Genomic DNA, 14,578 nt, shown 5'->3' with positions numbered 1-14,578 from the left:
GACTGGCCAGAGCAGAGCGGTCTCTGCCCTCGAATGTGGTCGTAAAGGCGTTTTCATGATCGTGGTAGAAGGGCAGAGAGAGAGGGGAGCGGGGCAGGAGGGATGGGCTGTGTGGAAATGGCAGGAGGCGAAACAGGGGTCGCTACCTTCCCTCTAGACACTGTGAGCCTAGCAGGAGCCACATGGGAGCGTGTGGCCCAGAGCCAAGGGGGGCCAGGAGCAAGGCTAGGTCAGGTAACACAGCCTCGATGCTCGAACCCGGGGACACGGGCGACACGGTGTGTTCGGGCAGATGTGTAAGTGGCTGGTCCTGACCTTGACCTTCCGGGGCCCAGGCCCAGGCGGTCTGCCGTGTGCCGTGCGCCACGCAGGGCGGGCGGGGCACTTGGCCCTTCCCACAAGAAGCAGGGGATGGCCGAGTCAGAGGTTAATTCACATAATCCTCACGGGGACGTCTGTGAGACTCAGAGAAAAATGTAAAGCTCTCATGAAATGCTTCACGAGACAAAAATACCACAGCCCCCGACACGCAAGGCACGAGGACAGACAGGCGATGGGGGTGGTCAGGAGCGCAAGCCCGCAGGTGTGAGGGAGGAACTGTCCGGTGCGTAAGCGTGTCTGCGTGTGTGTGCGCGCACACACGTGTGCAACGGAAGCCACGTTCCCAGTGGTGACGATCCCAGGTTCTGGAATCAAACTTGTGTTCAGACCCCAGCTCTGTCACTTAATAGGTGCGGGCCCTTGAGCAAGCAGTTCACCTCTCGGCCTCTGTCTCCGCATCTGTGAAACGGGGCAGCAGGAGGACGTGTCCCCTCCTCAGGGCTGCGGGGATTCAGCGGGGTGGTGCGCGAGGCCCTGGCACCTGCTCAGCACAGGAGGAGCGTCCCGTGGCGGGTGCTGAGGCCACCGGCCGCCGTGCGCTGAGGCAGGGCTGGACTTAGGCTCGGGCACGTGTTTTAGGGGATGCGTGCTCGGGGGATCTGCAGGGGATAGAGCGGGGTAGTCCAGGGGCCGCGGCTGCGGGACTAGAAGTGGCTCTTCCCCTGGGAGTAAAGGTCTCGGACTCCTGTGCCCAAGAGGGAGAGGGAGGAGGGTCCAGGAGGAAGGTCAGAGTGGAGGGTGACAGCACCCACTGAAGGGTCCCACCCTTCCCCTGCACAGCTTCCCCTCAGGGGAGGAGCATCAGCTCAAGGGCCTTCTGTCCCCGCTGACCCAGCTTCCCCCAGGAATCTCAGCACCAGCGGGGCCTCTCTCCCTGCATGGGACTGGGGGTGATGGTCCAGCCTTCCCAAAAGGGCGACCCGATGGGAGAGAGAAGCCAGGCTCCCAGGCACGCCCTACACCCCCAGTTCCTCACCTATGCACCGGGGACCCTGGTTGGGGCTCAGCCCAGGGCCTGATGTGGAAGCTAGACTGTGACACCATTGGGAGCGGCCGCCCTTGGCAATGGCCGTCCCCTCATCCATGAGGCGGGGTAGCAAAGACCTTGCAGAACCGCTACTGCAGGCCTGGCGATAGGAGCGCCCCACAGCCTGCGCCAGGCAGGGCCCTCCGAGGACAGACTGCCCACCCCCTCGGATCTTACAGACATGCCACGGGGGCACTGCAGGGGCTGGGTGCCCACTCCCACCCGCTGGCTGCTCTGATAAGGGCGCAGGGGATGATGCTCCCACGGCCCTGGGAGGGCAGCCCTTCTTCACACTGACCCAGTGGGCGAGGTGCTGGTTAGCAATTTCCCCATTTCACAGAGGAGAAAACTGAGGCCCCAAAAAACACACCCCACACCCAATGCACCCATAACGCAGTCACCCCCTCGCGCTCACACACACACACACACATGCACACAGACCCCACGTTCTTCTCCACCCTCCTACCCTCTACAGAGGATGGGGTGACCACGTCGCTGTGGCCGCCCCAGGGGCTTGGGAAACCCTGCCTGGGGACTCGGGGAGAGGGCGGCAGCGTGGCCAGGGCAGCAGGCCAGAGAGGATGCGAACCTGGGCTGGGATTTTCCCAGAGCCAAGTGCGTTCCTCTGCCTGGCGGCCTTGCGACAGGAAAACAGGCGGCTTCTGGTCTCACACAGCCTGCTCCCCGCCGCGGCGCTCGGTCGGCCCCTGGGGCTGTCGTTGGTGACCCAGCTTCCCCCAGGGAGAAAATCATCTTGGTTTTCAAGACTGCTGTGCAAGGGCCGAGGAAGCCCTCTCAGGGAGGGAGAAGGCGTCTTTCAGAGCTGGAGGCACCAGAAGCGCCGGCTACACAAAGCGGGCGCTTTTTGGTACCTGGCTTTTTCGGGGGCACCTGATGCACATGTCTCTTCCCAGCCAGGTACTCGGGGCCTTGTGCGCCCAGACGGGCCTGTCCTCACAGCTGTGAGCACCTGGGCCTCTCGGCTTGGACCTAGAAACAGGCCAGCTTCCTGACAGCGTTATAAACACACACTGGACCCTCACAGGCTGCAGCACACTCTGGCTGTGTCACACAAACCAGGTCTGTCCCCTCCTGGCCTCGTACACCCACACAGGCCTGTCCCCTCACAACCTGACACACGCGGGCAGGCCTGTCTCCGCAGGACGTGGCTTCCAAGGTGCATCTGAGTCAGAAATGAGGCCTCATTAACTCAGTACAACTGTTTATGCCTCCATCCCCCCAGGAACTGGCCCCGGGGGCCAAGCCACCCCAACCAAACAGGCCTGGCCTCCCCAGAGAGCCCTGAGGACAGCGTGCTCCGCTGCGGGCCCACCCCCTTCCTGTCATTCTCCTCCGGGCCCCAGGCCTTCCCTGCACCTCCCTGATCAGTGCTGCCCAAGGGCGGGAATCCGGGAGGAAGGGCAGAGATGCCCGAAGAGAGGGAGAGGTAGGGAAGGGGGTCCGGGGGCCAGGATGTTGTGGGTCAAACCCCTGTCCCCCCTCTGGGGGCCCTGGCACCTTGGACAAGTGACTCCGATTCCCTCACATGCAAACGTCAACAACAGATCATTCAGTGAGCTGAGATGACGCTTAAAATACAGAGTCCAGCGCGGAGGGGGCGCTCCCGACGCGCTGTGACGGCCTGTGGACGCACAGAGCTGAGCTGAGGCCACGAGAGCAACGGGACCCCCAGGATGGAGACGGGCATCAAGAGCATCACACAGGTGTGTTACTCAGACTCTGCCTTGTTCAACATCACAACCTGAGGTAGATTCTAGAGCAGTGCTTCTCAAGTTTCTTTTCCATTATCATTCCCCTAAGGAGCCTTTTAAGATACCCGCCCCCGCCCCCCCCCACCTTGCCCTGATCCCTTAGAAACTAAATTCTAGACAGTAAGATTTTGTTGAGTAGGTTGAACTAGGAAGGCCTCACACCACTGGAATAACTTAAGGTTTTTTAAGCCCCCAAATACCAATTTTGACCCCCTTGGAGACAATATCACACCTGTGGAGAATGCCCTGGAGGTGTCAGCATAACTGGATAACAACTCGATAAAGCAACAGGAACGCAGCATTTAAGAGCTAACATTCTTTAAAAATAGAAAAAATATTCTCTCTCTGCGCTGCGGCTACAACAGGGACGTATACGTTGGTATAGGAGAAAAAGTGATAAACACAACATTTAGAAATTTTTAAAACTCAAGCTGAGGTTGTGGGGTTTCTAAAATCCTTAATTTTGGATGTTCTATTGATTCCCCCCCCTTTTAGTTAAAGATAGAGAAAAGAAAAGGAAAGAAAAAGAAAAACCCCAAATGGTTGGTGGTAACTACAGAGGAGAGAGTGGCTGTATCAGGTGGGAGAAGCAGGACACATCCCGAGTGGGCTGAAAAGGCCAAAGCTCAGGATCACACACAGCTGGATCAAGAAAGAAAAAGGGCAGCTCCACGAAGCTGTACTGAACTCCACTGTGTGACTATGGGCAAGTAACTAGACCTCTCTGAGCCTTGTCACCTGCTGAATGACAAGGAACAGGAAAGCCCCTGGCCGTGCCTTGTATATTGTAGGTACTCAGTAACCACATATGGATCAATGAACACTTGCTACAATCTATGCGGACCACAAGAGAAGTCACCTATAGAACCAGGATTCGAATCTGGGTCTCAACTCATTTCACCAGCAGGCAGTACCTCAGAAACACCTTATGTTTCTTTGCCATTTTACAAGGAAGGAGAGCACGCCTCCCTCCAATCTCATCAAAACCGAGTGGCAAAGAGCCACAGAAATGAAATCAGGTCGGTGATACTGAAATATCACTGCCACCTGGTGGCAGCATACCTAAATTATGGGGGGGGGGTGTCCAAAGGGAAAAACTGCTAGCATCTTACACATGCCTAAGACACGAGCAGATATCAAAACAGTGAGAACAAAGGTCACCCTCCTTCACCTGGCAAAAGGGCCACTCACTGCTGAGCATCTGCTGATTCCTTGATATCCTGATCTGAGTTTCCGCGATGCTTGCTTTCCTTTCTTTTTTTTTTTTGCGGTACGCGGGCCTCTCACTGTTGTGGCCTCTCCCCGTTGCGGAGCACAGGCTCCGGACGCGCAGGCTCAGTGGCCACGGCTCACGGGCCCAGCCGCTCCGCGTCATGTGGGATCTTCCCGGACCGGGGCACGAACCCGCGTCCCCTGCATCGGCAGGCGGACTCTCAACCACTGCGCCACCAGGGAAGCCCTCTTTTCTTTTTAAAAATTCAACTGATTAGATTTAACAACCATACACAAACCAAACAGCACCAAAATTGAGTGCAGATATCCAGGTCTTTATGAGAACTGCTAGAAGTCCAGGGATCCCCAGTTCTGTACTTGCTCAATCAACTGTCTGAACCCCACATGCAATCCTTGACGTCTGAATGTGTACATTTCAAGCTTGTCACTCTTAAATCATCCTTCTGGCTGTCACTGATCTCCCGAAATCTGGCTTTCTATGCCCACCATCTTAGTCATCCCTTGTAGCTGCATAATATTCACACATTTCACAAGCACTGCCTTTTAGGTGTTCCCAGAGATTCCCGAAAATGGTTGAAGAAAACGTGGACCAGGGCAAGGAGGAAAGCAGAGCTCTGCGGAATCCACTAAAGACCACCTCTTCCTTGACACTGATCTCGGCCACCTTTTCCAAGAGGCGTTTCCCCAAACTGTCAAGTAGGCGGTATGTCTCCAAGTACTTCCTGCCCCACCCTGACCTAAGAAAAAGCAAAGCAGTCACTTACTGAGGACTCACAAGGAAAACACGCATGAATGACAGAAGAGGGAAGCCTCTAAGTAACCACTGTCCGTGGCAGTGAAGCGGCCTTTCCTGCAGGGCCCCCACTGCCCCGTGCCTCTATTCCTCCCTCCCTCTAGACTGCTCCGGCATTTAACTCCCCGGTGGCCCCTGGCAGGTCCTGATGTATGTCCTGCCTGTCCTGGGACACACCTGGCGGCAGAGAGCCAGGCCTTAGGGATGATGTCCCGGCAGAAATCAAGCTCTCAGCAGCACCTGCAGACTCCAAGCAGGCACGTGCCACTTGCCTGCTTAGCTTTCACCCGGGGCCTTCTGCCTGCGTCCAGAAACGGCAACAACCTGGGCCTGAACACTGCCCCAGGCCCTTACCAGCTATGGGAGTTGGGCTCCGGTCTGGCCTCGCCTTCCCTGTATAAAAAATGGGAGCAATGACAACAAGCTGCCCTACGAGGCTGCCGCAAGGGTGGAATGGGCGCGATGGGCCAGGCTCACGTCCCAGGCGCACAGTAGGTGCTCAGTAAATGCTAGTCCTTTCCCTTTGCGGCCCCTTTGGAGAGTCCCGCTCAGCCTCTGAGATGGCCATCCTGGCACAAAGGAGGCGACCTGCAGCTGTCGGGGAAAGGAGGGGAGCGGCCTCTTTGGGACCAGGAATGTAATTTTCCGGGGTTGTATTTCTGTCCTCCGCCCAGCTGTGACGAGAGCCCCTCCAGAGGCACGAGAAGAATTCTAAGTGTCCCTTTGGTCATCCCAACACGGCACATGGTCTCAAACCCTGTCCAGGGCCAGCTGCTCGTCCCCCACCACGCTCCAGATTACAGTAAAGGTGACAGCTCAGGACAGGCACCGGCCATGCTGGCCATACCCTGCTGGCTCTGCGAGCCCGTGGGCCTGTCACGCCTTGTTCTAAACTAAAAGGTCAGAAGGCAGGAGAGACAGGGGGGCAGGGTGCGAAGGTCCTGAGCCACGGAGCAGAACGCGGACTCCCCAGGGGGCTGGGAGGACGCTTCTCATAAATCTGGCCCCTGGGTCTTGAAGGTGACCAGTCGGGAGCTAATTCACTGTGTGTATTAGAAGGCCGGGGACCCTGCTATGCAGAGCTAGAACTGGGAAATTAGGGCCAAAGGAAGTGAAGCCTCTGGAAATACGGTTGGGCTTCTGCACCTCTGATAAATTTACCTCTGCTGGCGCCTTCGGAAGTTCCTTTCAACCCATCACCTCGAGCCCCTCAGATGAGCCCCTGTCCTGGGATCAAGCAGGCACCACGCGATAAGGCTCCTGGGCAAAGTCAAGGGCCAGCCGGGCACGAGCACAGTGTCACCATCGCAAGGGGGAAAGGTATCAACCATCCAAGAGGGAGGTGGGGGGCTTCCACACAGTGGAGCAAAGCCCCTGGGCTGAGCCTCCTAGAAGGCAGGAGACCTCTGCCCTCACGTCTCTGGCTGGCAGACCGGCTCCTCCAACAAGCAAGCGAGTCAGGACTTACCTTCCACTGCAGAGAATGGAACCACTGGTCTCGCAGGTAGCTGTTGGCAGCCTGCAACGAGAAGAACAGGACAGCAAGGTCAAGTCGCCGGCTCGCAGCATTTCAGAGCATTTTACAGGCCGGCATGAGAGCCCCAGCCGGCTCTGTCCTGCAGGCTCTGCCCCGTGGCCCTGCAGAGCCTTCCGAGGCAGGCACCAAGCTGAACCCCTGGTGCGTAAAACCAGACCGGAAGTGGTCACCTGGGGGACTCGTCTGAAATAGACACTGCTGCCACCGGGCGCTTATTCTGCTGGGTAGACACTGGTGCCTGGAAGAGCTTAAACTGTACACATATCTCAACTCATCCGGGATCAGAGAAGGGGCCAGGATGAGTGGGGAAGAGGCGTGTAGGGAGATGATGATGATAGTGTAGCTGCCTGGGTGCTCCCCAAGCCCTGCTCCAGGCACCGGGCCTTTGTTATCCACGTAATCCGTCATCAGCCCTCACGACAGCCCTACGAGGTGGGCAACACTGCGTCTATTTCACAAAGGGAAAAACTGAGACCCCGAGCTCTCACGTCAACTGACCGCACTTAAACCCAGAGCACGGCTTCCAAGCCCGCGGGTTTAACCACTGCACCTCCTGCCAAAGCACGGCTTCCAAGCCCGCGGGTTTAACCACTGCACCTCCTGGCAGAAAGCCGTGGTAGAGAGCACCCAGCCTTGACCTCGGGCAGAACTACATTTCAAAGCACCACGCAGGGAGCCAGGCCTTCCCTGATCCACACCACACCCGTTCAGGGACTTCGGGCCGCTCAGCCTCACGCCGCTCTCACCCCCGGTTCCAGCAGATTTGCTGGTGGCAAAGGCAGTATTTACGGCACGTCTGACAGGCCCTAGACGGAGCACTAAGCCCCACGCGTGGACTGGCTCCTCCAGTCCTCGCCAGTCAGTGCTGGGAAGCTGGCACTGTCAGCACCATTATCCCTATGGTACAGATGAGGAAACTGAGGCTCGGGAGGTTAAACTCTCCCACGGGCTCACAGGCAGTAGGTGTGGGGCAGGGCCTGAACCGGCGGTCTGACTCATGCTGAAACCACAGTGTGACGGCGCTTCAAGTTTGCTGCTGGCCACCCCCAGGGCAGAAATGCAGCGTCTGTTCCCTGCCTGACCCCGCAGCTCCCTGTTTCAAGTCGCTGTGACCCTGATAGGCAAGGGGCTCTGACAGGGCCGGAGCCTCGCCCCAAGCAGGAAGGCCCATCTTCTTTTCCTGAGCCACACAGGTGTACACGTGCACGCACGCACAGCGTGTGCAACTTGGGGTCACCCTCATTCAAGGAGATCCAGGTCTTGCAGATTACCTCCCCCCACTCCCGCCAAATCACCGACGAAATGTCAGCAGCTCGCCCGGGGCAGAGTTTGGGCAAATCTCTGGGCCAGAACGAATGAACCAGTTCAGTGGCCTGTGCAGCCGGGAATCAGGCTCCCGTGAGCAAAGCTCGGAGACTCGTTCCAAACCCTGAACAGATCCACTCCAGCACCTGGAGGCAAGGCGAGTTTGTCTTTCTGCCCCGCGTGGGGAGCAGGCTGGGGGACACCCTCCGTGTGATGCAGGAACATCTGCAGCAGCTGAGTCTCCAGCAGACCCGGGTTCAAGCCCCCATTCTGCCCTGGTGTGACCTGGAGCAAGTTCCCTGATGATGCAGAGCCCGTGACACCTGACAGGGGCAGCAGAGGCTGAAGGGGAGTCCACCACGGGGACCAGAAGCCCCCCTCTGGAGGGTCCGTGCCTGGGTCACCTCCTGTCAGTGCTGACCTGGCTGTGCTCTCAGGACAATTCTTGTTCATTAGGGTGACAAAATACATCCCACACTCAGGAGTAGCGGTGCAGATACCAAATGATGAGATAATCCGTGTAAAACGCTTACTCAGCGCGGCGCCAGGCATGTGCAAACACTACCAACAGCAGGGAGCCGGCAGCAGCACGGCCAGCGCTGTGCTGATAAATGCGTCACAACAGGCTCTCCTGGATAAAAAGCCCCGGGCACAGTGTGCCTGGGGCCTTCCGTGAATGATGGCATTTGGCCGGTTCCACGCTACCAGGGGCCGTCCCTGGACCAGAGCTGAGAGGAGCTGACCCCGATCGGCTCTTGGGTGCTGGTACAAGCCGGTATGAGCTGGCTGCAGCATGCTTCTGGTCTGCAACCATCTGTCTGCTTTTTAACACACCGACGTAGCCAGAGAGAGGGGAGGTGTGGTAGGTTGAATGAGGGACCTCCGAAGACTGTCCATGTCCTAATACCCTGGGAATGTGTTACTTTAGGTGCAAAGGGACTTTGCAGATGTCATTAAGTGAAGAACCCCGAGACGGGGAGATGATTCTGGAATCTCTGGGTGAACCAATGTCATCACAAGGGTCTATAGAACAGACAGGCAGGAGGTCAGAGAGTCAGAGAGGGACGTAGAGGTTGGAATGATGTGGCCATGAGCCCAGGGATGTAGGCGGCCTCTAGAAGCTGGAAATGGCAAGGAAATGGATTCTTCCCTAGAGTTTCAGAAGGAACCAGCCCTGCGCATACCTTGATTTTAGCCCAGTGGGACCTGTGTTGGATTCGGCCCTTCAGAATAGTCAGATAACAAATGTGTGTTGTTTTTGTGGTAAATTTGTGGTAACTTGCCACGGTAGCAGTAGGAAATGAATACAGGAGGCATGGCCAGGTTGGTTTAGTGCTGACGTGGATCACTGCATTGGTTCTGAGGGTCCACGGCGGGCCCAGACAGTGCCCACAAGGTGTCACTGGCTGGACTGAAAGACCGAGAGAAGACACAAAGGAAGAGAGAGGAGACAGCAGAGGAGAGGGAAGTGGAGCAGGAGCGGGGGAAGGAGACCCATGTTCTCCCTCTTCTGCGCCCATTGGCCAACCCACCATGCTGCCCTGCCGACACGAGTGACCCGTGTGTGACCCCTGTGTGACCATCACTGTACCCCCAGGGCCTGGGGCATGAGGTGCCCGAGAGAGACCTGCTGAAGGAATGAACAAATGAATGAACGAGAGGACTGTAAACTCCCTGAGGGCAGGGTCTCATTTCCAACTCCCTCACTCTGATTAGCGTGGCCAGTAGTACCATCAGGGCTGGTTGCACAAGAACGAATGAACACAAACAAACAATGCAAGAAACAGGAGGGCAATGGTAGTAAGTGGTGGATGCTGACTCCTTTCTCTGCCTCGGCAATCCAGCCCAACACAGACCAGTCTTCCCCACAACCAGGCCCAGCCCTTCCCATTCTGGGGCCTCTCCAGTGTGAGTCCCTGGTAAAGATCTTTTTTTTTTTGGCCATGCCACGCGGCTTGTGGGATCTCAGTTCCCCGACCAGGGATTGAACCTGGGCCACGGCAGTGAAAGCCCAGAACGCTAACCTAAGCGCTGGGCCAGCAGGGGACTAAAGATCTTTAAATGGGCCTCCTGGCCCCTCCCTTGGCCATGTGTGAGCAGGTGATCTGACTGGGCAATCAGAAGCTCCTGCTGGGACTCTGGGTCTCGAGCAAGTGATGTCAAGGTGGGGGGTGGGGGGCTGACAATTCTTTACGAAGCAAGGGCTGTGTCTTCCTTTAAAGATGGTTACTGGGCTGGGACATGGCTCCCACACCGGCCTCGGCTCTCCAGGATCCCGCCAGTCCTTCTAGTATATTTCCCTTCCCGCTCGCGATAGCCTGAGTCCACCTCTGCTGCTTGCGTCTTAGAGTCCTGATGGATCCCCGCGGCCCCGCCGGATCCGTTTTTCCCTGCAGCTGTCTCTCCAGAAGGAGCCAGCCAGCTCCCAGAGACACAGCTTCTCCCAGTTACACTGTGAGCCCTCCTGGCACCGCCAGGTCCCAGGGCTCACACGCCAGATGGTTCTGGCCCTGCCCAGAGCTCATTCAATGTGCCCAGCTCGCTGCTGAGCAGGGACAGCTCCAGAGATTTCCTCTCCTGCCCCGTGTCCGGTCCAGCCTTGTCCTGGTCTCACTTGGGTCTGTGTGCCCCGCCTTTCACAGCCGTCTCACTGTCTGGAGGGGAGGAGAATTTCTTCAGGGACATGAACCACCATCTCCCCTGCCCTTTGTCATCTCCCCTCTCAGCCTAACCTTTCAGGCAGGACAACCTGCGTTTTCCAAGTCTTTGCTCATGTGGGAGAGTGTGTGCAAACTCCCATCTCACAGATGAGGAAATCGAGTCTCAGAGCAGGTGGAGGGCCCTGTGGCCCGCGCAGGAGTCCGACCCAGCCCTGCCCTGACCACACCATCGCCCCCGTGCCCACCGTTCTTCGAGGGCACTCGCCCACTTTTCTCTGCTTTTGAAACCCCTTGCCCTCCCCGAGGCCCTGGCCAGGTCCACCCTCCCTCCCCTGCTTCCCAGCTCTTAGAGCCCTTACCCTGCCCACGCCCCCTGCCGGTTATCTGTCCTGCCCACAGGATTAGGAAAGGAGGCAGGATCCAGTGGGATTAAGTGCTGCCTCCGCAGTGAGTCTGGTGTTAAAGAGTCCGCTGAGTGAATTAATTTCAGGCGAGGCAAAGCACAAGAAGCCTGCTGGGGAAGGGTGACGCCACCCAGCTTCCCGAGCCACCTTCCCTGGGAGGCAGAGACACCCAATGTCTCCCGTCCACCCGCGGGCTCATTCCTCCCAACTCCACTGGGAGGGGAGGCGGCCACAGTCCCCTCTTCCGCTGCAGGCTCGCTGCACTTTGGAGGAAGACAGAGGCCTTGGCCGTGTTCGTCCACTGTAACAAACGGCTCTTTGATTCAGAGGCTCAAAGGGATTTCAAGGATCACCCAGACCAGGGCTACTGGGTCTTTTGGGGGTTTATGGGAGCCTGAAACAAGCTGTGGACTCGCACCCAAGTAATGTGCACATGTGTACAACCCCCCCCACACACACACAATTGTGCAAGCAGTTTCAGAACACACCACGGACCAAAGGGTAAGGACCCGACTCTGACCCAACCTTTTCCTCTCCAGCCTTGTTTCTGATGAGGAAACCAAGACCCAGACTTGCTGTGGTCTCATCGTGTCCTCCCCCAACGTCTCCAGCTCTCCTTCAGGCACGAGGTAGGAATGCACAGCCATGGGACTTGTGTCACTTCTGGTGGAAGCCTTGACGAGCCAGCGCACGACTGAGGAGGTCCCTTCCCCCTGCCCTGCTGACCAGAAAGACTGCAGATGGAGCGTGCTCCCAGCCGACCCATGATGGACACGCAGCAGGAGTGAGAAATAATCCTTTGCTGTTTGAAGCCACTTAGAATTCAGGGCTGCTTGTCACTGCAGCATAACCTAGCATAACCTGGCTTGCTTTGTTTCAGTCTGGCTTTCACACAGTGTGGACAACCCTTCACCCCCTCCCTCAATGCCTGCTGAACTGTTCACCTTTCGTGTCTCACCTGAAATGGCAATTCTCTGGAATGCCTGTCTGAGTGGTGCCTTCCCCCTCGCCACCCTTGACCACATCAGGTGATGACGCCTCATTGAACAGGTCACACTGCCCTGTGATCGCTTGTCTCGCTGTTTTTCTTCCTTTCCAGCCTGTGGGCCCTGTGAGGTCGGGGACCCTGTCTGACTTATTCAACACTGTGTCCGTAAAACTCAGATAAATGTTTGCTAAATGGAAGTTTGGCTGACTTGTTGAATGAATGAATGAATGAATGACTGGATGGATACATGGATAAATGGATAAGTGGATGGACAGATGGGTGAACGGACTGATGGATAAATGGATGGGTAGGTGAATAGATGGCTGGCTGGCTGAAGCATCGGTATACCCATTCTGTTCACTGAAGCACATTTCATGTGCAGTAAACTTCAAAAGAACTGTCCAGCCTCGATACCCTCTCTTCCCCATGTCATATTTGACGAGGGCTCTAGAAATAATCAAGGCAGTCTTTTCCTGAACACCTACTGTGCACCAGGCGTAGTGTTTAAGGATTTTACATGTAATATCGCTGATGCTCACGGCACCCAAGGAGACAGGTATTATGGGTCCGGTTTCCAGATAAATTGCCAGCCCAGAGAGGTCATCCTGCTGCCCAAGGTTACAAAGGTAGAGAAAGCATGGTAGAGCTGGGCTGGGCCTCCGGTTGGGCTGAGCCCACAGCCTGCTCTCTCTGCAGCTGGGCTCCCAAGAACTGGGCTGGGGAATCTGAAAGCGCCGTGCTGATGAACGGGAAAGCTCCAATCACCAGGAGGCCCCGCACCGCCAACAAGAGGGTAGGCCAGAAGTTTCCTCCAGAAGAGGGGAGGCAACCTGTGGTGTGGCCACCGCATCCTCACAGCTGCGTCCCCTCTCGATGACGGAACCAGAGAGGATGCGACATCCCAGAGGGGATGGGTTCATCCTGCTCCTTCCTTTGGCTTGTCTAGTTTCGAAGAAGGATAGGGGCTGCTGAGGGACGTCCGGAATCCCAGCACAGGCATCTCTAAGTGCCTTCCAGGGGAATGGAGAGCGCACTGGGCTGTGCCCGGCCTGGGGGACAGAGTGAGTTTCCGCGGAGTCACCACACTGACGTGTGAAGGGCTGAGCCTGGATGACCCGGCCCCACGGGACACAGGGCCCACCTCTGAGTCCTGAGGGTCACTCAGCGGAGCCCGGATCCAAGCCTGGGAAAGACCCCTGGAAGCAGGCAGGCCTGCTCGGGCAGGCGCCGACCTCTCCCAGTGATAAGGCTTTCGAATACCGAAAGGGCCTCGTTCCAGGCAAATTCTGCCTAATTTCCTCTTCGAAAGTTGCCAAGTTCTCCCTCATTGTTGTATTGTCTCGAGAGGTGAGATAAACAGTCAAGGGTGCACCGTGGGTGGGTGAGCGTTCCCAGGTTCGCCTTCCCCGGCCCAGCTTCTTAGGGAAAAAACAGCACGTGCTTTTCAGGCCGGAAAGGTCTTTCTCTCTGGCTTCCAGTAAGAAGGGCACCCGCCCTGTCCCTGCCCCTGCTGCCAGCGTTTGGGATCAACAGTTGCCTGGTCTCCTGAGGGGCTTTCGGGAATGTCAGGGAGAAGAGCGGGTCTTGGAAGCCGTTCCAGAAAGCAGCAGCAGCAGAAGCTCGTGGGAAAGGGGGGGGCGGGCGGGCCCCCTTGCTCTTGTCCCGCCCAAAAGCTTGTTTTTCCGAACAGTGGCCTCTGTCCGCTTCTCATCAATGGGTGGAAACCCATCTGGGAGGCAGAACTCCCCGGAAGGTGACGTGCCGCCACCCAGTTCTTGAATCCCCGCTCGCTCCCCGACCCCGCAGGCGTGCAAGGAGCACCCCGCAGGATGCTTTCCCGGCACTGTTTACGTACTCGTGGAGATACTCCTCACGGTGAAATGCCAGCCGAAAGGGCATTAAGGGAAGAAGGAAGATAAATAGGTCCTTTCTGCCCCCGGGGATTCTAATAACATGGCATATTAGGGAGCTCACGATGAAATACCACAAAGCATCCAGAAACACACCGATTGGACCCAGGCTGGAAGAAGGCTGGCGCCTTTGCCTGGTGACTCGACCTGCTGGCGTGTTGCTCGGGGTCTCTGAGCAGAGTGGGGGAGGCGTGTCCGCCTGAGAGCGTTTCTTAACCTTCCTTGAACTCAGTTCCCAGGTCAGTTCCCAGGGGTCTGAGTGAGGTACCGAGTCAAATTCTCATAAAGCAGCTGTGTAAGGACGCTGTGGGCAGAGGGGCAGGGAGAGGGGAGGGAGAGAGGAGAGCGTTCAGTCCAGACACACAGAGAGAAGGGCTCAGGTGGAGAGAGAGGCCTGGAGAAAGACACCAGAGGAAAAGAAACTACAAGAGAAGCAGAGAGTGAGGTATATCAAGAGATAGAGATGGGGAGGGGAGGGGAGAGATGGAGAAAGAGGTGTCAAAGAGAGTCAGAGGGAAACAGACGTACGTGGATACGGAGAACCTGAACGAGACAGAGAGACCGGGCA

At 57.1% G+C, this 14,578-nt stretch overlaps 1 protein-coding gene across 3 annotated transcripts in view; it reads right to left on the bottom strand.

Moving 5' to 3' along the window:
• CMIP (c-Maf inducing protein) overlaps positions 1 to 14,578 on the bottom strand; it is a 264,562-nt gene that overhangs the window by 71,446 nt on the left and 178,538 nt on the right. For all 3 annotated transcript variants that reach the window (XM_060131647.1, XM_060131648.1, XM_060131646.1), the window contains one exon: positions 6,675 to 6,725. In XM_060131647.1, coding sequence (XP_059987630.1) covers positions 6,675 to 6,725 — 51 coding nt within the window. The remainder of the gene's footprint in view (positions 1 to 6,674; positions 6,726 to 14,578) is intronic.

Source organism: Lagenorhynchus albirostris, chromosome 19 (assembly GCF_949774975.1).
Source record: "Lagenorhynchus albirostris chromosome 19, mLagAlb1.1, whole genome shotgun sequence".
Classification (NCBI taxonomy): Eukaryota; Metazoa; Chordata; class Mammalia; order Artiodactyla; family Delphinidae; genus Lagenorhynchus; species Lagenorhynchus albirostris.
This window is presented reverse-complemented; position numbering and strand designations above follow the sequence as displayed.